At 39.6% G+C, this 24,644-nt stretch overlaps 2 protein-coding genes across 9 annotated transcripts in view; both read right to left on the reverse strand.

Moving 5' to 3' along the window:
- Positions 1–24,644, reverse strand: part of LOC146487517 (caspase-3-like) — a 165,602-nt gene that overhangs the window by 116,979 nt on the left and 23,979 nt on the right. Inside the window, exons 7-14 of one of the 6 annotated variants that reach the window (XR_014856871.1) lie at positions 19,109–19,129; positions 18,471–18,482; positions 15,680–15,700; positions 14,712–14,732; positions 11,453–11,575; positions 9,373–9,435; positions 5,298–5,902; positions 4,081–4,538 (exon numbers count right to left, since the gene is read on the reverse strand). Coding sequence is in view for 4 of the 6 variants with exons in the window: in XM_085084234.1 (XP_084940360.1) it covers positions 22,845–24,110 (1,266 nt within the window). In the remaining 2 variants the exon portion in view is untranslated. Of the gene's footprint in view, positions 1–3,615; positions 4,539–5,297; positions 5,903–9,372; positions 9,436–11,452; positions 11,576–14,711; positions 14,733–15,679; positions 15,701–15,817; positions 18,348–18,470; positions 18,483–19,108; positions 19,130–22,653 lie in introns of those variants that run through there. The other 5 variants (XR_014856870.1, XM_085084251.1, XM_085084266.1 and 2 more) reach the window with 5 other exon arrangements.
- The window catches only part of LOC146487521 (uncharacterized), a 169,459-nt gene that overhangs the window by 49,139 nt on the left and 95,676 nt on the right, over positions 1–24,644 (reverse strand). The window lies entirely within an intron of this gene.

Raw genomic sequence — 24,644 nt, forward strand, 5'->3', positions numbered from 1 at the left:
GCGACGCGTTTCCTCGCGGAAGGTGACTTTCTCGCGCGCGCTTGTATTCCCCGAATAAAAATTGCCAAAATTAGCGACTACTACTCGTAGTCTAAAAACAAATGAGCAAAATAACAATGTTCTCAACTGTTCTTAACTAACTCAGAGGTGTTACGGCCGACGTATGTTTAAACTAATAATAGTTCTCACTAAATCTGCCCCCGCTGTTTTGCTGATTAAAAACAATTTAAAAATATTATTGTTCTATGTTATCCTGCCAGGGTGTCCCGTGGACGTAACAAGATGGCGCTTTAGTGGTCTTTAGTCAGACATGTAATACTTCATCGCCGTCCGTTTTTTTCAGTCGTGGAAATGGTATCTCAGCTTCTGGTGTATGCAACTACAGGTCTTAATCTTTTTAGGGAAGTTATGAGCACAAAGGGATGTCGCAAATTTTTCCACAGCGGTATTAAATGGCTGTAGCGATCCCTTTACTACTTGCACACCATTACGAAAAATAACAATCAGGTGAGATAAAAAGAAGGAAGGAGAAAAAATAAATAAAAGCTAGGTTCTGACTCGAACTTGGCTCGTACTTGACTCGCGCTCAAAAGCAACTTGACTCGTCCTACAAGTAAACTCGATCAAGCGTGTCGTAGATCCTTTGCGAGCATGTTATAGATCCTTTGCGAGTGTTTCGTTGATCCTTTGTGGGCCGAGTTCACCGAAATCGAGATTTTTTTTGGTACCTTTCCCTTCTTGAGAATACACCACATTACCTACGTACGCGGGGGTTTCTAAGGTGCCTCCTCGATTTTTCGCCTCTGGGCCAAAACCCTGCAGGGGCACTAAACAAATTTGTGTTTGTGACGTCATATTGGACTGGACGTCGAAAACTACGCATGCGCTACCCGCTCCAGACTCCCAAGAGAGTTATTTTATTTTATTTTTTTTTTATTTTATTAGACTTTGCCTTCTAAAATAAAACTATAAACATAACATGACAACGTAAACAGAAGATAAACAAGTACTGGGTTAAGGCAGGTTGACCACAACAGCTAGCACCAATTACTGTGGGCCCAAGATTAACAAAGCTCTAAACACTCGAACAAGATAGTAAAATATAGTAAACTAATAACAACACGGAATAGGCTCTGAAAGGTTGCGTGGCATATTACATTTTAAGGACGGTGCCTACTAATACTGAAGTATTTTTGTGCGGTTCATGACTATGCGGGAAAAGCAGATCTTAGCAAGGCCTATTGGAATCCAAAAAGAAAATTGGGGGTAACCACGCATTTTTCAGAGATAATTAAGCAACAATATCTCTAAAAAGCGCCAAAATATATAGCAATGTATGGGATTTTTTCCTAAATTAAAGCTTCATTTTCTCTGAAAAATGCATGGGTACCCCCAATTTTCTTTTGAGATATCAAAGGCATTTGGTAAGTTCTACTTTCCCCGTATAGTTTTAAACCGCGCAAAAATATTCCTGTATTAATAGGCACCACCCATAGGAAACCCGAGTATCTCGCGATGCGCAGAACGTATGCGCAGTAACAATAGTAGGCACCGTCCTTAAACAGACAGATTTCAAGGTTCTAGGGTCCTTAATATCGAAGCGCGAAAGAAGTGCATATTTGTAGTGTGAGGAGAGCAGAGATTTAAATTGGTTCAGAGTTACATTTTCATATCTTCACTGCAGGGGAAGAGCGTTCCAGTTTCTAGAAGTTCTTACAAAAAAAGAGTGCTGATAAGTAGAAGTGCGGCATTTCTTTGGTCTGAAAGATTTTGCATTGCTAGCGCTTGCTCTAGTAACCCTTGTGGGAACAATGCGTTCAGGGAGCACGTCATGTGATACGCAAACAATACCATTGGTGGCCTTAAAGAAAACGACCAAGTCCAAAAACTCGTGCCAATAGCAGATAGGTAGAACATCAATTGACAAGAGCCTGTCTCTATAGCTTTCCTCACATAGGAAGGGTAGATCTAAAATAAACTTTGAGGCGCGTCGCTGGACGCGTTCGATGCGTCTTATGAGGTCTTTCGTTTGCGGAGACCACACTTGCGTGGCGTAGCCAAGAGCAGGACGTACGATGGCTAAGTTACGCCGGGACGAACAGTCAAACCGCGTTTACATGACAACGGAATGAGTTTCCATACCAGAATGAAAATCTCGCTCCGGTACAGTGACCTTGGTGAACTCGCACCGGTTTGACTCGCTCTGGTGCGTAATTTTGTGCTGGTACCATGTAAAAGAATACCACAAGAGGGAACACGGAGTGAACTCGTACCGGAATGAAAGTCGCGCCGGTATCACGAAACACCTCTGAGTTAGTTCAAGAACAAAAGTCATCTTTGCCGATCTATTTGATTTAAAATTGAGGGATCGCTTTAACGAAGCCCTATTGCATACCCCAAAACCTTAGCGCGCGCTTATATTTATAAATTAAGTAGCGTCATTTATTACAACCATTTTGAAATCACTTGTGATCCTTGCAATCTAATCGGCTCTTAACAGCGCGAATCGCACTTTGTTTTGCTTTAAGTCACATCCTTTTCTTAGCCCATCAAAATGAAAATGAAATAATAAGAAGCAATCAAATTTCATGGCTTACCTGCACTAACCAACTGTGTGATTTCAAAATGGGTGCAATAAAGTGATAATTGAACTTCGTGCCGTGTAATTTTGGTCTGAAATCATATGCGTGGTTTTAAAATCGAACGAGCGCGCAGTGCGAGTTCGGTTTGAAATCACAAACTGCACTCCAGTCAGTTCAGAAGCTAAGTCAATTTAAAAGATTAGTTAATGCTCATTTTTAATGTTAGAGTACTAGTTAGTATACACGGCATTCATGAAAAACAGGTTTTAGTTAGATTAGTTGTAGTTAGGTTTTGAATTTTGTTTAGGATAGTTATTTCAAATTTTTATACTCCTTATGGATTTTACCGTATTAAAATAAAGATTTATTCATTCATTCATTCATTCATTCATTCATTCATTCATTCATTCATTCATTCATTCATTCATTCATTCATTCATTCATTCATTCATTCATTCATTCATTCATTCATTCATTCATTCATTCATTTTATTCATTCAATTACCATTGTTAACTGAACCTGTAAAGCGGGCGTGCAAACTGTGTTCAGACACCTCAAGGACGGTGCCTCAGTACTTTTGCTACTGCGATGGTCTCGCGATGGTCTGAGAAAGTCGGGTTTCTTAACGGTGATGCAGGCTAAAACAGATCCTTGGCAAGGGTTATTGGAATCCGAAAAAAAAAAATTCAGTTAGTGTTAACCATGCATTTGTTTAGAGATAATTAATCTTCAATTTTGGAAAAACTCCATACACTGTTTTGTACTTTGACGCTTTTTAGAATTATTGTTGCTTAATTATCTCTAAAAAAAAATGCGTGGCTACCCCCAATTTTCTTTTTGGATTTCAACAGGCCTTGCTAAGATCTGCTTTTCCCGAATAGTCATAAACCGCGCAAAAAATACTTCGGTATTAGTAGGCACCATCCTTAACTAGCCTCGATATTTTCGTGCTTTTTGTAATTCGTTTCACCGAAATTCTGCTTGGTTCACAATCACGCTGAACTGTAGGCAACGATAAATAAACTCAGCGTCTCGAGATCTACAGTCTTTTATTGAAACAGAATTGTCTTTGCCAAGTATAGATGTAAATGTAGACTCTGGGCAACAATAATTAAGGCCACGATTTAAGCTTACTTCTAACTTATAGGAATTTTGTCTGAAATAATGTTCAATATCAAATGTCTGAAAGCAAACTATACATAAAATTAAATTACACTTTACATTTTGCCTGTATGATTTTAATGAGATGATATTTTTTAAACTAAAAATATAATCAAAGCTAAAGTTTGAGGCCTCCGGCCTTTTCTATTCTGCTAAAATACATTAATCAGGAGCCGGTCACATCAGGCAAATTAACATTAACTTTTACAGTGACAACTTGATTGTCAACTGAACCTGTAAGACTCTAAAAATCAAGAAACATAAAGTTAAAGTCCTTCAGGTACGTACTAAAACGAGCGCTGACCCGTTCTCAGTTAAAAACTTCCAAAAGAATACCTATGCTCTCGTCCTTCTCAGCTCAGAAGCTGGTTGAAAAGCTGTTCCTCTATCTTGTCTAGTATTTTTAATGGATCCAGAGAACGTTCTAGAACCTAAATACGGTTTAATACTACCTTTCTTAAATTATGGCAATCAGATTACTGAGTTTTCTAAATCTACAATTCTCTTTCGTTTACCGTAAATTTTCCGCCCGAGTGCCTGTAACTTAATACTAACGAAAGGGAAAAGGTGTGCAGTGTTGTAATTGTCTATTAAAGCATTATCACATCCAATCCCTTAAGCTTCTCTTGGCGACTTCACAGGTACAACTGGCGTCGCAGTGTATGAGTAGGCGCTGGGACCTGAACTGGCACTTTTTGGTTTTTTCTTCTTGCTACCACGCGTCTGTTAACTTCAGTCAAAATATCAAGAAGATGATGGTTGTGGTGGTGTTCTCTGATGGCTTCCACCAAAGTCTAAGGAAATAATTAAAAAGAAACAGTACAAATGAAATTGGCATTTTATTATCAGTCTGAGGATGGGTTCAAAAACCCAATTTTAGAACAAAATGTGTCCAAAGTATTGTTTAAAACATGAATACATTACGAACAAAATGACCAGCTCCCAGTTGGCTTGATAGCTCAGTTGGTAGAGCACTGCACCGGTATCACAGAGGTCATGGCTTTTTTTCTTTTTCCTTTTTCTATCTCCTAAAATGAGGCTTATAACTGTGATGGTCTTTTGTCTTTTTCACCTTTTGTGCTTAATTCAAGACATTTATGATTCTTATCCACGTTAAACGCATTCGAAAGTAATCGGGAAAAATTGATAGAATAAGAGAATTTGTCTTAGCTTGTAGTATTTTTTAAGCAACATAGATTTCGTCGAAGGGTCGTTTGGGTATTATTAGTATTATTAACTGATTAAGAAACACACTGTTTAAACAATTTGTGTTATTCCTGAAAATAACTATGTTTTCAAAAAAAGCTATCTGGACATTATTCATACACAACCTACAACAAAACAGAAATTTTGCTCATAACGGGAAACGATCATAATAGCGTATGGAGATAAAAACAGTAGAAAAAATTTTAAAGTCGTCCATGACGGAGGAAATATATTTTGTCCCTGCTATTTAATATAGGGGAGTTAAACAAGGCAAGTCTATCTGTTGCAACTGTAGCTTGAAAATTGTGTATATTTCTTTATGCATGAGCACTATCAATAACACTTACCTGAATAAACAGGGAGCCAGTCTGCGGGATCCGCCAGGCCTTATAACCCGGCGCAGTTGCAAAGGCAAGAAGAAAATCGGCCTCTTGTGGACACACCCCTCTTGGTAGAGTGGAGTCACCGGCAAACGCTGGGGCGCTGTTGACATCAGCATCACCCAAGGCGGGGGACAACGTTTCATTTAAAGAGCCTCTGCATGTCTGAATAAAAAACAGCTTCGGCTTATTTCGAAGCGTTGGGCAGTTAGCCGCCTTGAATTCAGACATCAAATCTTCCACCCTGGCGGATCTTCCCCTTACGCCATAAATGGTATCTCCATTCCCCCCATGAGACATGACGATGAATATGAACGCGTCAAAATTGCTGTGATCCTTATTTGCAAAACTGGCTGCTACACTCAACATTTGATTTCGCTGCAGATCTTTGTACACATGCACCGTAAAAAGAAGGTCCATAAAAAGTCGTTTCAAGGCTTTCTCGTCGAATTCGGCGCCTCCACGTTCCGCATGGCCTTCAAAGTTTACGTTGTTGATAATGACGCACAGTCCACGTGGACGCTTCTCCAATTTATAGAGCGGTAGGCTACTTGCTTCCCAATCTTGGTAACCTAAGGGTAAAAACTCCACTTTATTTTCTAAGACATGCTCGAGGTGATGACACTCTCATGAGCAACTACAACACAAAGTAAGAAATTCAATATAAGAAATTACTTGAAACAAGTAATTAAAATTACAAATTGTTTCGAAAATTGTTTTTATTTCCCGAAACGTTTCAGAACATTCTATTGAACATTCTAGTACGTTCTATGGAACATTCCAGAACATGTTAGAATACTGAGTGATGGTTTACATAATTGCCTTTAAATAGCATAGCGATGTAATGTCACTGAAAATAAAAAAAAAAATAAGAAAGTTCTAGAACCTTGTTTCACGACTATATAGGTCAGCGAGTTTAGCAGTTTGAGAGCGAGTTTTCTTTTGAGAAGTGTAAACAGTGTGTTAAAAAGTCTATTCAAAGGGCGTGTGCCAGACCTACTTAAAGTAGCTGTGTGCTGTTTCAAGTGTAAAAGCTGTGTCCCAGAGCTGTGTGCTAAAGTCTGTGTGACAAGAATCTGTGAGCAGTGAAGAATTCTTGTATTGGCGAATAAATCTGCTTGTTATTGTTACTGACAATCGTGAGTTCAGTCTACAAACAACCCGCTCTCTGCAACGAATTTAGTAACACAAATGATGAGAAAAATGTAGCTAAATAACAAAAATGAATCACGGTCGCGACATGAGATTTCTGTATTAAAGAAATGGATCCACTCACTGGTTTAAAGTATGGCTGTGCTCGATGAATATGAATAGAATCTATTCTTGGTATTAAGTTGAAATTCCCTTACAGTTCTTACGTGGTAACTTATTATTTTAAATTTAGCAACAGTCTCGTCATTACTAGTTCTTTATAGTTTCAGGAACTTGTTAAAAATTTGACAACATTGCTTGGCATCTGTAAAAAACATGCCTTTGCAAATGTTGGGTTTTTTTAAAGATTAATTTCAATCTTTAAAGACGTTTGATATCATTCACAGACATAACATGATAACATGACAGTAAAGCTAACAATAGGGTTGATTTTTATTAAATTATCTTCCACAAGCTGTCATATTTTCATTAGCCTTAATTCTTGATTTGGCTGCTAAGATCAGCCAATCTGTTTATTTTTCACGACCCCCTTTTGGTGGGTACGTTTGTCAACAAGGAAAATTATAAAGAGGGGGAATAGAAGCAGGGTCTGGGACAGAAGAGCGATGCTATCAAATCTATGCTCTATGCTCCTGTGTTGGGCGTGTTCCTTGTGTTGAATTTGACCGGGGTGGGGTGGTCAGAACAACGTAACAATCCCGAGATAACACTGGCTTATCTTTATACTTCGAAGATATTCACACAGCAGGTTTGAGACGAATTGCAATTCTGTCCTGGAATTAAGCTTAAGTTAAAGTGAATAGATTTTTCACTGGAACCGGTCCTTAGTGCACCGCCGAACTAATAATCGCGTTCGATAAAATATTTTGCACTATAATTTGTGAAAGATAGCTTGTTTTCGGACACGTAATAGACGTTGCGACACCATTTTGTATTGCTCAACGCGATATAATTTTGTGGTTAAGGTCTAACCAAAATCACAACAGAAAATGTGTCAATAGCAACTACCGATTAGCTAAAAGTTTAATAACATAAAAAACCAAGCAACACTAAAATAACGAAAAAAAATACGTCTTCACTTCAATCATTTTAATAAGTTAGCCACACAATGTGATTTTACCTACAAAGATTCTAGTGAACATAAAAGATAATTTCAAAGCTTAAATTACAGTATCTTGAATTCGATTTTGGTTCAGATCAACTCAACTTGAAAAAAAAAATTAGGCACGCAGAACGTGCAAGAGCTATTTTTTGGTTGTGTAAGTGGTTTCTTAGTCGCCGCATGTGCTGGCGGGTGAATTTAAGTATCTATTAAACATTTGTAGCAATTGGTGCTTTTCAGGACATAAAGCAACCAAGAAAGTTCAGTTCAAAGGGTGATAATGTTTGTAAAGCAGGAGTCAAGTGTGACTGCTGGGATTATGGTACGTTCAAGTACGTGCTACAGTTTAATCGTAATCATTAGGTCTGTGGATAAGCTCACTTGAAAGCTGGTAATTGTAGCTCCTGTTTTTGTGGATGAGCGAAAATTATTAACGATAGCCCTTTCTGCATGTCACAAGTTGCGGAACTGATCGAATTAATATGAAAATAATTAACAATTCCTCGTGCGGAACAAAATCAAATTTTCAGTTTCTGACGAGACTCCAAGGGATGGGAGGGGGACCACGTGACTTGGTTATGGGAAGGTATTTGCCACACAGGCCTAAGCATATAACTTCGTTGAGAAAGGGGTTTGAATTAAGAACGATACCTGGTAAAAATAAAAAAAAATCACACCTGAGAATTTGCGGTGATCGGCCTCCACTTAAAGCAACTAAAACAAAATTACAATAGTGACCCTAAACGTGCCGTCTCCTGCGAAACAAAGCGAAAACAGGCAGAACTTTTGCAGGACCTTTTGGTACAGAAAAGTAAATATTTCATTTTCTTTTTCAAAGAGTTCAAAATGAAAGCGGTTCCTAATAGTTTAATACCTGGTTAGTTCGCCAACACTTAGTCTAAAAACTAACGGACTTGCACAAATTACGAAGAATCCAAACAACATGAACTTATAACTTTAAGTGACGTTGCAATACATTAGCGTTGAGGTCAATGATGAAAAAGATCTAACTTAAACATCAGTGCTTAACGGGATCATATCATTCAAACAGAGCACGTTCGTTCCCAAGCAGACATTGATGTGAACCGTGTTCAAGGGCCGCATTCCTACTTCAAGCCCTTGGCTTACATGAATATCGTAATTTTCTACAAACATGAAATGGCAAGGATACATTTTGTGTCAAAGACTGGGAGGAGTTGATTTCCGTTCAATTCATTACTAATTTTGCTCGATTTTGCTCAACTCCAACAGATAAAATACGAGCGTGCCTAGCGATCGCCGGCATCGACCAAGTGATGGAGTAACGAAAATCCATCGAAAAAAACTTTTTCGCAGTCATCAATAAGGCCATTTTTTTTTAATAACTCAAGGACTACCGATCATTTCCATCTCTACTCGGCACTTGTGTGTCTTGAAATTGAAAGATGCTGAGGAGGAAATTTGTTTACACAAGCAAAAAATGCGAAATGAAATTGCACAATTCAGTAAATCTTTAAATTAGTCCGGCGAAAACAAGCAGTACTAAACTTTCCCCTTCTGCCGTATTTATTTTTCAGGACATTCGGTTAGATTTTAACAACAAATGCGTACACGCAACACATTAGGCGCTGACAAAAACGTCAATGATTACCTTGCAAGTTGTAAGAGCATCAATTCGATTTCGTCTGAGAGAATGTATGAGAAGTTGCTTCTGAATGACTTTTTCACTGGAAAAAATGGCACCTCGAGTGTCTACAGCTTTAATCTGCTGCCGTTATTTAAAGGTTTCGTAGCAAACGTCGAACTTACTCTGAAGCTGGACCGCTTGTTCCCTTATTTCCTGCTTCAGCTTGGCGCTTCTCCGCTTTTCCTCTGCATAAACAAAAATGGTGTTGTCATATTTACTTGTTGATTTGTTACCTTGGACTCTTAATTGATTGCGGAGAGGTAAGTGGGATTTCATAGGGCGGACTATATGAGGAGCCTACGTCCTTATAAGGTAACATTTTAACCTCGTAGTAAACCTTGAAATAAAAGCAAATTAAAATTTTCTTAATTTCCATTTTAAAACAACGTAGCATATCAACAAGGTGACAGTTAGGTCTAAATTGCGCTTCGGGACAAAATTCATTTGCCTGCAACATTTTAGACAGAAATTGAAGCACAAAGCTGTCAAGGACGACTTGTCAATTTCTGTGCTACCATCTGGAAGACAAGGTCAAAGTTGCATCGTTTCATTGTTAAAGTCACTGAGCTGAAAAACATGCATGAAATAATTTTGCAAAATAAGAAAACTTCCGGCAGAAATCAAACAACCTATGTCACTGCATGATGTTATAAAGGAAAATACAGGGAGATGTAAAGGATCGACCATAAGAGGACACAGAAAAAATCTGAGCCCCAGATGGGATTCGAAACCACGACCCTCCGTGTTCTAGATCGGATGCTCTAACCTCTGAGCTACTGAGGACTCGTTGGCGAGCAAGGGTCATTTTTGTAGGGTTGGACTTACGAACCGCATCTCGCAGTCACGCAGTCCATCACAAGCAACACATAAAGGCTTAACTGCATCACGCAGTCACATTAATTGCAAGAAACATCTCGCCTATGAAGGAGCCTCCAACCAACCAACCTATGTCACTGCATGGGAAAATGAAAATTTTGATACCCATAATTCTGGGAGAGTATTTAGAAACGCCTCTTATCAGGGTCATAACGTATGGGTTTATCCGACCGCTTTATTCTGAGTTCAGTCGAGGGATTATTAGGTATGGGTCGCACTTGGGCCGGCAAAAAAAAAAAAAATTGAAATCTCAACCGGAAAACTAACTTTACCTTTCAGCTATCAGGGTCGCACAAGGTAAAAAAAAATGTTTGTGATGACACTTTGCATAAAAAAATCTTCACTCAAAATTTCTGGCCCATAATTCTAGCAATATTCTTTCATCTTCGTTCGACCAGCGGGCGTACACCTGTCTTTCCTCAGTAGAAGAAGACGACGAACTGGTCCGCTGAGTTCGACTAGCTCATGAGACGACGGTGCAGAGGAATTCTGCAAAGGGCTTTCAATAGTTGCCTCCTTAGGACTATAACTTTGGCCTTGAGAATACATATATTGCGAATACTCTGCGCTGCCACCGAAAAAAAAAACGGTGAACTGTGATGAATTGTAATAATTATAAAATCCACGTCCGTCCATGGTAAAGAAAGAGCGCGAACTGAAGCAGATCTCGCGCACTGTTTAATTTTATTGCATATTTTCTGTTTGCTGTTTAGTAAAAAGTGATGTCAGTTTTCCCTGTGATTCCTATTGTTAAGCCCGAGTTTTCAGAAATCTGCCTGCCTCCACCCAAGCACTACGGCGCCTTTGATGTCTTTGCCGATTTCCAAATATTTCCCAACCATAAAAGTTAGGGTCGCACTAGGAAAAGTGTCTCGTTGACAGATTTTGACCGCAAAGTAAACAAATTCTCGCAAAACTTTGCTAAGTGCGACTAATTGACGGAAAAAATGTCCTCTCAGACCCTCTATTTCCCCACGATTAGATAACAGCAGTGCTTAGAAATAAAGAATTAACCAGGACAGACGTTCTAAATTTTGACTCATTGATCTGTAGTATTTCGGTGGCTTATTCATACTTAAATGCAAATGAGAACCCCAAATTAAACGTTGTACCTCTTTTAAGCAGTCATTAGAACGTAAAAAAAATAAACTGAACCAGCGTCGAAATGTCCGCGACATAAGGTTTTCAAACGTATGGTCCTCAGATCATGAACCTTTCATGACAGGTATCCTTATTAAAAAGAAATTGGTTGCCATGCTAACGAGGGACGCAGTTGGTCAATATGATTCTCTCTGACTAGCTTTGAAGAAACTAAGTAAAACTCACGTTCCAGTTCGTCTTGCAGCTCCCTGTAATTCTGCTGTCTTGTAAAGTTCACCGGCTTAGGTTCTCTTGTGTTCATTAGCCTTTTAGCACCTTTTTTTGGTGGAGTATCACCAAGCCAATGTGCTAAGAAAAGAAAATTTGTTACCTAAGTTAATTTACTATCGTATTGTATCATTTCCCACCTCCATAAAGGTTTCTATCGCACTGCTTGGGTAAAGTAAGTTTTACTCAAATATAAAATCCAATTTTACCCAAAGGTCTTGTCGACCAAGGTTGACGCTTTAGTCTGACAACGTTTATTGAAACTGTATAATGGCTTTCAATATATTCGAAAATCAACGACCTTGGTGTTCTACGCAATCTGAATTGTCCGCTATCTCCGAACATTTAGAAAAAAAAAAGACCTCCTCGACCGGTTGGTATATCAAACCCGGCCCACGAGGCCCGAAGCCCGAAGCCAAAAATCTTTCCAGCACTTTGTTAAACAAATGTTTTTCTGACCTTTTACGGTCAACATTTGATATCGAGGGACCATGCACTTGGACATTCAACCTGATGATAAAGCAGTCGTTGTTGTTGTTGTTGTTGTTGTTGTTAATACGTTTGCCGCTTGTACTCATATGAGAGCCGAATTCTAATTAATTGCGAGCGCTCTACTGTAAACCAAACAACGGAGTCGAAAGCTCGACGGAATTGGAGTCGAAAGAATCAGAATGTTTCCATTTTCTAGCGACTGGGCTAATCTAGTAAAAAACAGATTGTCGGATTCGCAAGCGGAAGCGGAAAAATAAATCAATCACAATCCCGGTTTCTCATAAACTGTGATTGGTATATTCTTCCGCTCCTGGTAACGACTCCGGCGATCTCGTTTTCACTGCAACGTAAGAGACGTAATCAGAAGCCCAATCGGAAAAAATACATAAATTTATTCCCGTACTCAGTGACAAGCTTCTTGGAATAGGAAAAATACGTTGGTGACACTGTCTCTGAGAATGGCAGGCTGAAGTCTTGGACCCTTTTCAGGAATCAAGGGATTACATAAAATGATTTAATGTTGCTAAAAGGTATTTCCGCGGCAATTCCAAAGTCGTGGAGAAATTTGCTTGACGCTGTCAACACTAATACAGCCACATCCAACGATAACTGAAGATTTAACATTATCCTCGCAATCAAGAGAAGAATCCAGCAACCTCTCCATCAGTACTCCACTGGCTTCCAGTTTCCGACCGAATCAAATTCAAAATAATTCTGCTCACCCACAAAGCTCTTCACCAACAGTCCCCCATCTACATACAAGACCTGATACGCCGCTATACAACTTCAAGAACGCTCCGATCGTCGTCTGACGCATTTCGCCTATGTCATATCAACCATAATCTAAAGTCGTATGGCTCCAGAGCTTTCGCTGTTTCGGCCCCAGAACTCTGGAACAAACTACCTATCGACATCCGTAATTGCGACAATTTAAACGTTTTTAAACGTAAACTTAAGACTCATCTTTTTTCGAATTATTTTAAACAAATATGATTTTTACTTTGTAAAGCGCTTAGAACAGAACTGGATAAGCGCTATATAAGTAGTTATTATTATTATTATTATTATTATTATTATTATTATTATTATTATTATTATTATTATTATTATTATTATAACCTCCAAACAAATTGTACCGGCATTTAGTCAAATAAGTTCATGTCTCTCCCACGGTAATGCATCATAAATACAACCGGCTCATTTTCGAAACCACTCAGTTATAATTATTTGGGATATAATATATCTATATCTAATCGGAGGACCTCCATACAAATGGTAATATCCAGGACTGCAGCTGAGTTAAGATATCAACCAATTCACGGCGGAGCCTCCATGTGTGAGAAGCCTTTCTAATAATAATGACTGAGTGAGGCAGAAATACCATAAATTCGCCGCACAAATTCTACCTCCTGATATCCAATATCAAGTCCCAACTTATTGTGAGGTTCATATTTTTATTATTCGCGGAAATAGAAGCTATGAAAACGATTAAATCAAGCGGAGTTGAAAAACCGTGGCATCTTTTGCAGCACTTGCGCATGTGGTTGGTTTCAAGACTTTAAAGATGGGTACTTACTAAATAAGGGGTGGTCATTAAATAGGTGGCCGCTCAATAGGGGTTTGTAGTAGGTAACTTTCATGTACAATATTTATTCGATTAACCGCCAACCCTGAAAGCCGAAAAAGTTCATAAGTGCCCACTACCACCCCTGCCTTCCTAGCAAAAATTCAAAAAAAATTCTGTACTAGCCCAGCGTGAAGTAAGAGGAGCGTCCGTTGTGTTCCAAAATTGGTATTAGATACGGTAGTCAATTAATGAACTTTTATATTTTTATGGCTCGCTCATGTTAGCTTTTGCACTTTGTTTCGTCTTGTAAAACCGAAATAAACTTGTTATTCCTAGTTTTGTAGTTCTCTAAAAATGTCCTTGCTTGCTGTAAAAATTTTGGGAAAATAATAAGCGCCCTCCGAGAATAAGCACTCACCCTCGTGGACCAAAACTAAATGTGCGCCCAGGGCAGGTAACGGAATAAATACGGTATGTATTTTGTATTTACAGTATCAAAATGTAAGTATGTTCATGTTAATAATTGCAAAAAAAAAAAAAAAAAAAATTAAAAATCGGACGACCGTGGCCGATTTGTTTTCTCACAAGTATGAATGTGGACTGAATTGGACGACACAAAGTGCCAAAAACAAGTATAATCACAACTATCAAAATTTCCGAGAACAAATGGACCCACTAACCCTCAGACCTTCCGGTCGTCACATCAAAACCCCGCCGTACTAACCCCTACAGCACCGCACCAGCACTTAATACATTTGAACACACTCGATTTAAATACCAAAATATTTTAGCAGTTTGTAAGACTACACGTACAGGCAAATATACTAAGCAGAAAGTCCCGTTAATGTATTGTCGTCCTTTCCTCCTGTCATAGCTGAATTCTTTTGATACAAAAGACAGCGTGTGTCTACTACAGCCGACTGTATAACACGAAATCGAGGAGGAACATTGTGAGTGAATTAAAACGCGCCTTCTTAGGCATTTACGATGACATTTAATGTTATGTAAGTGTGTAGACTGACAGCACCATCACAATCAAGCTGTGGCCGGGAAGGGTTTGTTCGCTCTCTAAATAGCCTCGGATCAAATTTAATTTCAGCTACAAATACACTTCACCTATTCTTCTTAAAATGGAGCAGCTTTTAGTTAATGTATTACCTAGGCATTTCCGTGCTGTCTCTGAAAAAAAAAAAATAATAATCAACGAAACTCAAGGCATCGCCTATTGATCAGTAAATCTACTGAACACACTCTTAACTATCAAAATATTTCGCAGCTTGAGTACACACTCGAAATCAGAAGCGCAAGTAGAAGAATCAACCAAAAAGCTCCTTTCGATATATTCAAAAATTCAGCTTGAGAATATGAGGCAAAGGGAAATCATGTATATTTATTTCTGTTGTATGTGTCCTCTGGACCTCGACATCAAGTTGAATTTCAATATTTCAAGAGGAGCCTATTACATGCTCATTCCCAATCCCTTTACGTGAAATTGAGAACGGAAAACATGACGGCCTACGGCCATTTTAAAAAAGCGAGGCTTCCGTTTCTGCTTCTGTCGTATTGATTCACACCAGGTCAGAAGATTCTTCTGATTCCGACTCCGATTCCCTTTCAGCTTTCGTCACTTCTGTCCATTTTGCCACTGCGCCTCCACTTAGGACATTTGTACACATTCGACCTCAGTAAACACCGACATATTTGGCAGTTTGTAAAACTATACGTACAGGCAATTTACCAGGCAAAGGGTACCGTTTATGTTTTGCTACATTGCGAGCAGTCTCTCTGTTGCTCGGAAATCCGCGGAGAAGAACGAGAAAAAAAACTGAGCAAGTACGAATAAGTACGCGCGAGCTGCAAAGCCGTGAGCAGCGAGTACCATGGGCGCCAGAAGGCGATCGAAAAGAGAGACTGTGCTACTGCTATTAACACGCTCCTTCTTAGGCATTTACGATGATATTTAATGTTATGTAAGTGTGTAGACTGACAGCAACATCACAACCAAGCTATGGCCGGGAAGGGTTTGTTCGCTCTCTAAACGGCCTTGGATCAAATTTAATTTCAGCTACAAATAAAGACTTCACCTATTCTACTTAAAATGGAGCAGCTTTTAGTTAATGTATTACCTAGGCATTTCCGTGCTGTCTCTGAAAAAACAAAAAAACAAAAAAACAATCAACGAAACTCAAGGCATCGCCTTTTGATCAGTAAATCTACTGAACACACTCTTAACTATCAAAATATTTCGAAGCTTGAGTACATACTATACTAGGCACCACGGTTTCTGGTTGCAATACATTAATACCGATGACGACAAAGGGTGGAGGTAATGCTATTGGAAACGACATCATACGAAATCATCAATCTAAAAGATAGAATAATTAATAGTGACATTATCGGAGTCGAGGATTGGATGGTGTTATTCGCTTAGGCAATATAAAACTTTTTTTACCTGGTTCATTGATTCCTTACAGCTAACTTGTGCTAAACTACTGGGAGTCGGGGTCGAAAGCGGATCCGTGAGCGCTTAGGGCTGGTTCACACTGGCGGCGGAATTGGGAGCGCACAGAACCTTTCGTTCCGCAAAAGTTGGCTCGACAGATTCGGAATCAGAAGGATAATGTTTCTTTTCTCTCCCAATTCTGCAGCTTCCGATGTCATTGCTGAAATCAACTGTCAACTAGTTGATCAGAATCAGAAGGGCAAGTAGAAGAATCAACCAAAAGGCTCCTTTCGACATATTAAAATTAAGCTAGACAATATGAGGTCAAGGGGAAACAAACAAAAGAAATTAAATAATCATGTTCATTGATTTCTGTTGTGTGTGTCCTCTGGACCTCGATATCAAGTTGAATTTTAATGTTTCAAGAGGAGCCTATTACAATGATCATTCTCAATCCCTTTACGTGAAATTTAGAACGGGAACCATGACAGCCTGCCGCCATTTAAAAAAAAAAAAGCGAGGCTTCCGCTTCTGCTTCTGTCGCATTGATTCTCACTAGGTCAGAGATTCTTCTGATTTCGACTCCGACTCCCATTCCCATTGCGCCTCGACTAAGGACATTTGTACACACTCGACAAACACCACTGATATTTGGCAGTTTGTAAAACTATACGTAAAGGAACATTAACCAGGCAAAGGATACCGTTTATGTTTTGCTACATTGCGAGAGCTCTCTCTTTTGCTCGAAAATCCGCGGAGAACAACGAAAAAACCAGAGAAAGTACGAACAAGTACGCGCGGTTCAAGCGCGCGAGCTGCAAAGCCGTGAGCCGTGAGCCGCGAGAAGCGCGGGCGCCGGAAGGCGATCAAAAAGAGAGACTGTGCTGCTTTTATACAGCGATTCTGAAGCCCGGCATTCTGGTGACGGAGTAATTCTATTGGTGGGTGATGACGCAAACTTGTCAGCAACCTTTACTAGTCTAAGTCACTAATAGTGACATATTAAGTAGCGCCAAATCCTGGAACGTGCATGCCGTACTTGTTCCTCTTGAAATAAAAGGAAGATGTTTTTCGCTGGTTTTTCCGACAGGTTTTGGTAAAATCCTAATTTACCAAATGAAACCTATTCTGTGGCAAAAAGTGCGATCGACTCTGTTGCTCCAGCCGTGATTGTTGTCGTCCTGCTTCGAAGTATAGCCGAGGAGCAACTAAGGAACAGTGAGTTCGATCTTAAAGTTGGCACTGATAACAAAAGCTCAAGAGATCCGGAAATTTGATTTAATCGTGTACCGAGAAGTGTCGAAACGCACGGGCCGTTCACCGAAGATTTGACAACTGAGAGGGGGCAGCAGTGGATTTCAGAGATAAGTGGGGAAAGACTGACGTTATTTTTGCTGCATTCTACATTTCGTTAGGTTCATTTAGGTACCAAAACCATATTTTTTGTTTTACCGAGTCACATGCAGTGACAAACACGCACTCAACGTTAAAATATCCCTCGGAGCAAAAAAAGGTTCTTTTCACTGTATTGTACTCTTCCCAAACTCTATTTTGAGATCAAAATTATTTTTGCAGGAAACATGTTAAGCAAAATATGAACTTTCAAAGAGTTCGATTCGGCTTGCTTGTCGCTGATGATGCGCGGGCGTGAATTAAAAGCATAAATCGCCGGAGTATCGTATTAAAAAAAATTTGCGCTGTCAAAGAGCTTCACAATCGTTATATGAAAGCGATCAGTCTCTCTTTCCGCTCGCCTCCCGGCGCCCGCGCACTCCCCCCAAGAATATCGTACTCGCTCAGTTTTCTGCGTTCTTCCCTACGTATTTTCGACCAAAGAGAGGCTGGTCCAAGTCTAATGTTTCGCCATCCTGTCCACATGTGAAAACCGAATTCTTGTGATACAAAACCAGTCTCAGTCTGCTACAGCCGGCTCACTATGTTTGCCTAAAATATAATCGAGAAGGAACATTTTCGGTATATCGAAAAGCTCCTTCTTACGCATTTCTGACAATAAATGTGAAAACGTTTGCCATTATTTCTTTTCTGCCCTCCACCTTTCTTAAGTGATAAAGTAAACTTTACCTAGTCTACTTAAAATGGAGCAGTTTTTAGTTTAATTTTATTAATACACATTACCTTAACGCGCCGTCGCCGTTTTGAAAAGAAAAAAGAAACAATCAACAAAACAACATAATAGGAACATTTCCGGTATACCCAAAAGTTCCTTCTTACGCATTTTTGACAATTAATGTGAAAACGTTTGCCCCAATTTGTTTTCTGCCCTCCTCCTCTCTTCAGTGATTTTCCGTTGGTGATAACATCCTGTACAATCAAGCTCTGGCAGGTAAAGACATTTTTAATTCACTCTTTAAACAGACTTAGATCCAATTTAATTTAAGTTACAAACACTTCATCTAAAAGTATTCTACTTACAATGGAGCAGCTGTTAGTTTCACTTTTTACGTACACATTACCTTGGGGTAGATCTGGAAATAACAAAGAAACGTGAATCAGCATTACTCAATACATCGCCTTGATCAGTTAACTTACAAAGAGCATTCGTACAGACTCTTAAATATCAACATATTCGGCAACTGGTAAGACTAGCTGTCTAACTTTTTTCATACACACTACCTTCTTCTTCCCGGTCTCGAGATGAAAAGAACAAAAGAACATAACTTTCACTGTATTGTAAGCGACGGTACTTCCGTTTGTCTTAACTATGTAGTATGTAACGACTGTAGGCGTAACTTCACATACCGCATTTATTCGATTAACCTCCCACCTTCGAATGAGCGCCCACCCTAGAGGCCCAAAAACTTGATAAGCGCCCACCACCACCCCCTCTAAAAAAATCCAAAAAAAAAAAAAATTTCTGTACTAGCCCAGCGTGAAGTAAGACAAGCGTCAGTTGTGTTGCTGTACTCATTACTGTAAAGTTTTTTGCGTTTGTCGATAGCACCATCACAATCACGCTGTGGCCTGTAATGGGTTTGTTCACTTTCTAAACAGCCTTGGACATAATTTGATTTCAGCTACAAATAAACACTTCACCTATTCTACTTAAAATGAATCAGTTCTTAGTTTAATTTTAATTATTAATACACATTACCTTCCAATTTCCGTCGCAGTTCTGAAAAGAAAGAAAGAAATCAACAATACACAAGGCATCGCGTTTTGATCACTTAATCTACTGAGGGCATTTCTACACACTCTACAAAAGCCACCACTACACCACCGCGCCACCACTTAAAACATTTGTACACACTCCACTTAAATATTAAAATATTTGGCAGTTTGTAAGACTGCACTTACAGGCAAATATACCAAACAAACAATCCCGTTTATATTTTGTCGTTCTGTCCTTATGTGAAAGCCGAATTATTGTGATACAAAAGACAGCGTGTGTCTACTACAGCCGACTGTCTAACACGAAATCGAGGAGGAACATTTAAGTGTATTAACACGCTCCTTCTTAGGCATTTACGATGACATTTAATGTTATGTAAGTGTGTAGACTGACAGCACCATCACAATCAAGCTGTGGCCAGTAAAGGGTTTGTTCTATCTCTCTAAACAGCCTTGGATCTATTTTCATTTCAGCTACAAATAAACACTTCACCCAGTCTACTAATGGAGTTGCTTTTAGTTTAGTTTTTCATAAATATTACCTATCAATCTCCGTACTGCATTTGAAAACAAAAAAGAAACCATTCAACAAAACTCAAGGCATCGCCTTTTGATCAGTAAATCTACTGAGGGCATTTGTACACACTCTTAAATATTAAAATATTTGGCAGCTTGAGTACTCTGGTACGTACCACGGTTTCTGGAAATTTTCGGTGGAATCTCATTAAATTTGGGGTGAATTACATCAACGCCGATGACGTCAAAGGGTGGAAATAATGCTATTGAAAACGACATCATACAAAATCGTAATGTAAAAGATATAATAGAGGTAGTGAAGTAGGGAATGGTGTTATTCGCTTAGACAATAAAAAACTTTTTTCCCGGTACATTGATTCCTTCCACTTTAGCTGTGCTTAAGGGAGTCAGGATCAAAAGCGGATTCGTGAGAGCTTAGGGCTGGTTCACACTGGCGGCGGAATCGGAACCACGAAGAACCTTTCGTTCCGCAATCGTTGGCTCGACGGAATCGGAATCGCAAGGATAACGTTTCTTTTCTCCCCCGATTCCGCAGCTTCCAATTTCATCGCTTGAAATCAACTGTCAACTGGTTGATCGAAATCGGAAGCGCAAGTGGAAAAATCAACCAAAAGGCTCCTTTCGATATATTAAAATTCAGCTTCACAATATGAGGCTAAGGGGATACAAACAAAAGAAATTAAATAATCATGTTTATTATTTTCTGTTGCATGTGTCCTCTGGACCTCGATATCAAGTTGAATTTTAATGTTTCGCGAGGCTTCCGTTTCTGTTTCTGTCGTATTGATTCACACTAGGTTAGATGATTCTTCTGATTCCGACTCCGATTCCCATTCCGCTTTCGTCACTTCTGTCCACTAAACCACTGCGCCTCAACTTAGGACATTTGTACACACTCGACTTAAACACCAAACTATTTGGCAATTTGTAAAACTATGCCTACAGGCAAATTTACCAGGTAAAGGGTACCGTTTATGTTTTGCTGCATTGCCAGCTGTCTCTCTTTTGCTCGAAAATCCGCGAGAAGAACGAAAAAAAACTGAGCGAGTACGAATAAGTACGCGCGAGTCGCGCGCGCAAGCTGCAAAGCCGTGAGTCGCGAGTAGCGCGGGCGCCAGAAGGTGAGCGAAAAGAGAGACTGTGCTGCTTTCATCAGTCAGCGATTCTGAAGCCCGGCATTCTGGTGACGGAGTAATTCTATTGGTCGGTGATGATGCACAATTGTCAGCAACCTTTATTAGTCTATGTCACTAACAATGACATATTAAATAGCTCAAATTTCTGCAAGGCTGATCGGACTGCGTAGAAACCTTAACACGACAGCGACATGATAGAGACCAAACCGAGAATTAACAGAATTCGGCAACGGTGGACAGCTCTCTAGAGCTGGTTGGCTCTCGTTAGCAGGCTGTAGCACAGCAAATACCAAATGCACATAAAAGCAAACAATAGGCAAGGAACCACGCAACGAAAATGCTGCGAGTAAACGCAGGATCTGTAAAAGATCTAATCAGCCAAAATATGAATGACTCAAAAGCTGATCGCCAAATCCTGGGACGTACATGCCGTATTTGCTCTTGGGATAAGTAGGGAAAGACTGACGTTATTTTTGCTACATTTTGCATTTAGGTGCCAAAACTAAATTGCAGGAGTAATTTTTTTTACCGAGTCACGTGCTGTCACAAACACGTAGTCAACGTTCAAATATCCCCCTGAACAAAAAACAGTTCTTCTCACTGTATTGTACTCTTCCCAAACTCTATTTTCAGACCAAAATTATTTTTGCAGGAAAAAAATTTAGCAAGATATAAATTTTCAAAGATTTCAATTCGGCCCGATTGTCGCTGATGATGCGAGGGCGTGAATTAAAAGCATAAATCACCGGCGTAACACATGCATTTAAAAAAGAGTGCTGTCAAAGAGCTTCACAATCGCTATATGAAAGCAGAGCAGTCTCTCTTTCCACTCGCCTTCCGGCGCCCCCGCACTTCCCCCAAGAATATTGGCTCGCTCAGTTTTTTTCGTTCTTCCCTAAGGATTTTCGTTCAAAAGAGGGGCTGGTCGCAGTCTAATATTTCGCCATCTTGTCCTCATCTGGACACCGAATTCTCAGTGATAAAAATATCCGTGTAAGTCTGCTACAGTTGGCTCACCATATTTGCCTAACACATAATCGAGGAGGAATATTTTCGGTATATTGAAAAGTTCCTTCTTACGCATTTTTGACAATTCATGTGAAAACGTTTGCCATAATTTTTTTTCTGCCCCCCTCCTTTCTTCAGTGATAAAATAAACACTTCACCTATTCTACTTAAATAAGAGCAGTTTTTAGTTTAATTTTATTAATACACATTATCTTTAACGCGCCGTCGCCGTTCCACGGAATTGGATTCGGAAGAATCAGCAGGTTTCCACATTCTTGCAATTGCGTTTATTATTCCTTAGCTTAAGCGATATAGTGAAAACCAGATGGTCGGAGTCGCAAGCGGAAGCAGAGGAATCAACCACTTTTGATGCCTGTCTCCAACAGATGTAATTGGTCTATTCTTCCACTTCGGCTTAAGAATCTGACAATCAGGTTTCCGCCTGATCCTAAGCGACAAAATCATTAGCAAAATCGGAAAATTTGCTGACGACTCAATGACGTACTACCCTTTGCCATACCCCTTCTGATTACAACTCTGACTACGACTCTATCGCTAGTGAAATTCAGCTTAAAGACGACAGCAAATCAAAACCGAAGTCCTTAAGTTTTGATCAATAATAAGCAATTATTGGATGAGGTTGAGCATGATAGCGAGAATTATCAAGGCCGAGGTTTGTGTTATCTGCCGAAGCCGAAGGCTGAGGCGGATAACACAAACCGAGGCCTTGATAATTTCGCTATCATGCGAAAACCGAATCCAATAATTGTTTTATTATACAATTATAAATGTACAAGCGTTGAGACATTTCACAGAACAACGACAAAGTAAGCCACGCAATGACACGTTTCAGTGTAAACATCTTTATTAATGACAGCCGTGAATAACGTGTAAAGCGGAATTCAAAAGGTTTACAGAAAGGATTTAAGCTTAAAACATCTGAAAACGTTTCAGGAAAAACTGAATCGAACTGAAACTTTTGAACAAAATTCTAAAGTTAAGTTGTACGGTCTTATGAAAAATGTTCCCGATTTGCGTTTAATGAATGTTGACATTACAGTTGAAGAAATTAAAATTTTTCGTTATCTCTGAATGAGAGTTCTGTACAATAAATTCCTCTTGAGAAAGGCTAATAACAGGAGATAACTGGTGCGGATTAATAGCCACTTCCTCACCTCTCACCTCGCACTCTGTCGTCAGGGTTTCCGACATTTTTCTCTTGGTTGAAATGTCAGTCCTGCTATAGCTCCGAATGCTGGATTCATTTCTGTGCCCGCTCACCGCCATGATATGCCTTGCTTCGAACCCGGACTTGTCCAGGATTGTAACCGCCGTTGCCCTGATCGAGTGATTGGTGTAACACTTTGAAAGTTTGGCTTCTCGAGAGATCCTTTTCATTTTTTCACCGAGCAAACGCTCTCCGACAACCATGTTATCGTACCACACTTGATCAGATATGCCGGCGTTTTTCTTCGGCCGCTGAAACAAAAATTCGTTTGAGGGATTCAGGTGCTGTATGTACCGTTCAAATGAAGCCACAGGACAGTGTGGTCCTGGTTTCTCGAACATCACGCCTCCTTCAAATCCTTCATCATTTTCTCGTCGGTTCTTTGTGAGTTCATCTGTTGTTTTGCACACATATTTTGCACCTTTGCCATCCGTGCTGAATGAAAAATCAGCTTTTTTGAGTTCACGAAGATTTTGCCTTCCTCGGCGACAAAAGTACAACATAACCTCGAAAAAAACTTTGTTTTGAAGCGTTTCCGGGCTGTTTTGGTTAAAAACATCGCTTTCGTACAGCTTTTTAAGATCTTCTTCGCAGATCGGTGGCGTGTGTTCGACTTTGGCGAGCCCTTGTCGTTTTAGTTCAACGCACTTGGCGCCAAAAACTTTGTTTGCCTCGGCAAATGCTGGATCGTTTATTATATCGAAGCCAAGAGTCGCCTTGAAGTGTCTGCCCAGTCCAAATCTCAGGCTGTTGAGAGTGCTTTTGGAATAAGAAGTTCCATCGACTTTTCTAGCTTCGGCATAAAATAGTTTGAGAACGTTACTGATGCCGTCTTTGGTTTGCGGTTCGGGAACTTTCTTCTCCTTCAAATACTGCTGTAAAACTCTAAGAGCTCTCTTGGTAGCTCGTTTGGTGTTCTTTGCGTCCTTGTCGTCAACAAGGTGTCCTAAATCCGCTTCTGAGACTGACGCGAATCTTGGAGCGGACTCCGCCATGACAATCTTGCTCAAACCGCCGGCTAGCTTGTCAGGTGACGAAAACCATTGTCTGCAAAAACGCGTCATACCTACATGCATAAACGCCAGTGTCTGTAGATGTGACGCGATGACACAGCGCCATCTAGAATTAGCGGGGTGCTTTTAGCCAATCAAAATTGAGATAGCATCAGCATTGTATAATAATAATCTTTATTATTCCACTATTATATCATTTCGCCAAATAAGGTCAAGAAAACGCGCAAAATACAAGACCGTTATACACTCTAGTGTCCCGGTTTGACCGGTTTCATACAGAACAGAGCGAATACGGACAAAGACATTTCAATGGCTTTCTATTTTGTCTACGTCATTCGCACGCGCCATATACTGATGGACAGATAATGCCGGGTGTATTTCAATACTCTTACCAGAAAAGAGAACAGAAAATAACAAAATCTTTTCGTAGTGGAATAATAAATCTCTTATTTGATGGTTTTACATATAATACGCGCGCACATTTTGTTCTTTGCTCGTATTAAACTCGCAATATATCCTTGCGTATTATACATAAAACCATCGAATAAGATATATATCTTCTTAGGGCAATTGTAAGGTAATTAAAATTGCAATCGA

Source organism: Pavona decussata, unplaced genomic scaffold, assembly GCF_977016875.1.
Source record: "Pavona decussata unplaced genomic scaffold, jaPavDecu1.1 SCAFFOLD_15, whole genome shotgun sequence".
NCBI lineage: Eukaryota > Metazoa > Cnidaria > Anthozoa > Scleractinia > Agariciidae > Pavona > Pavona decussata.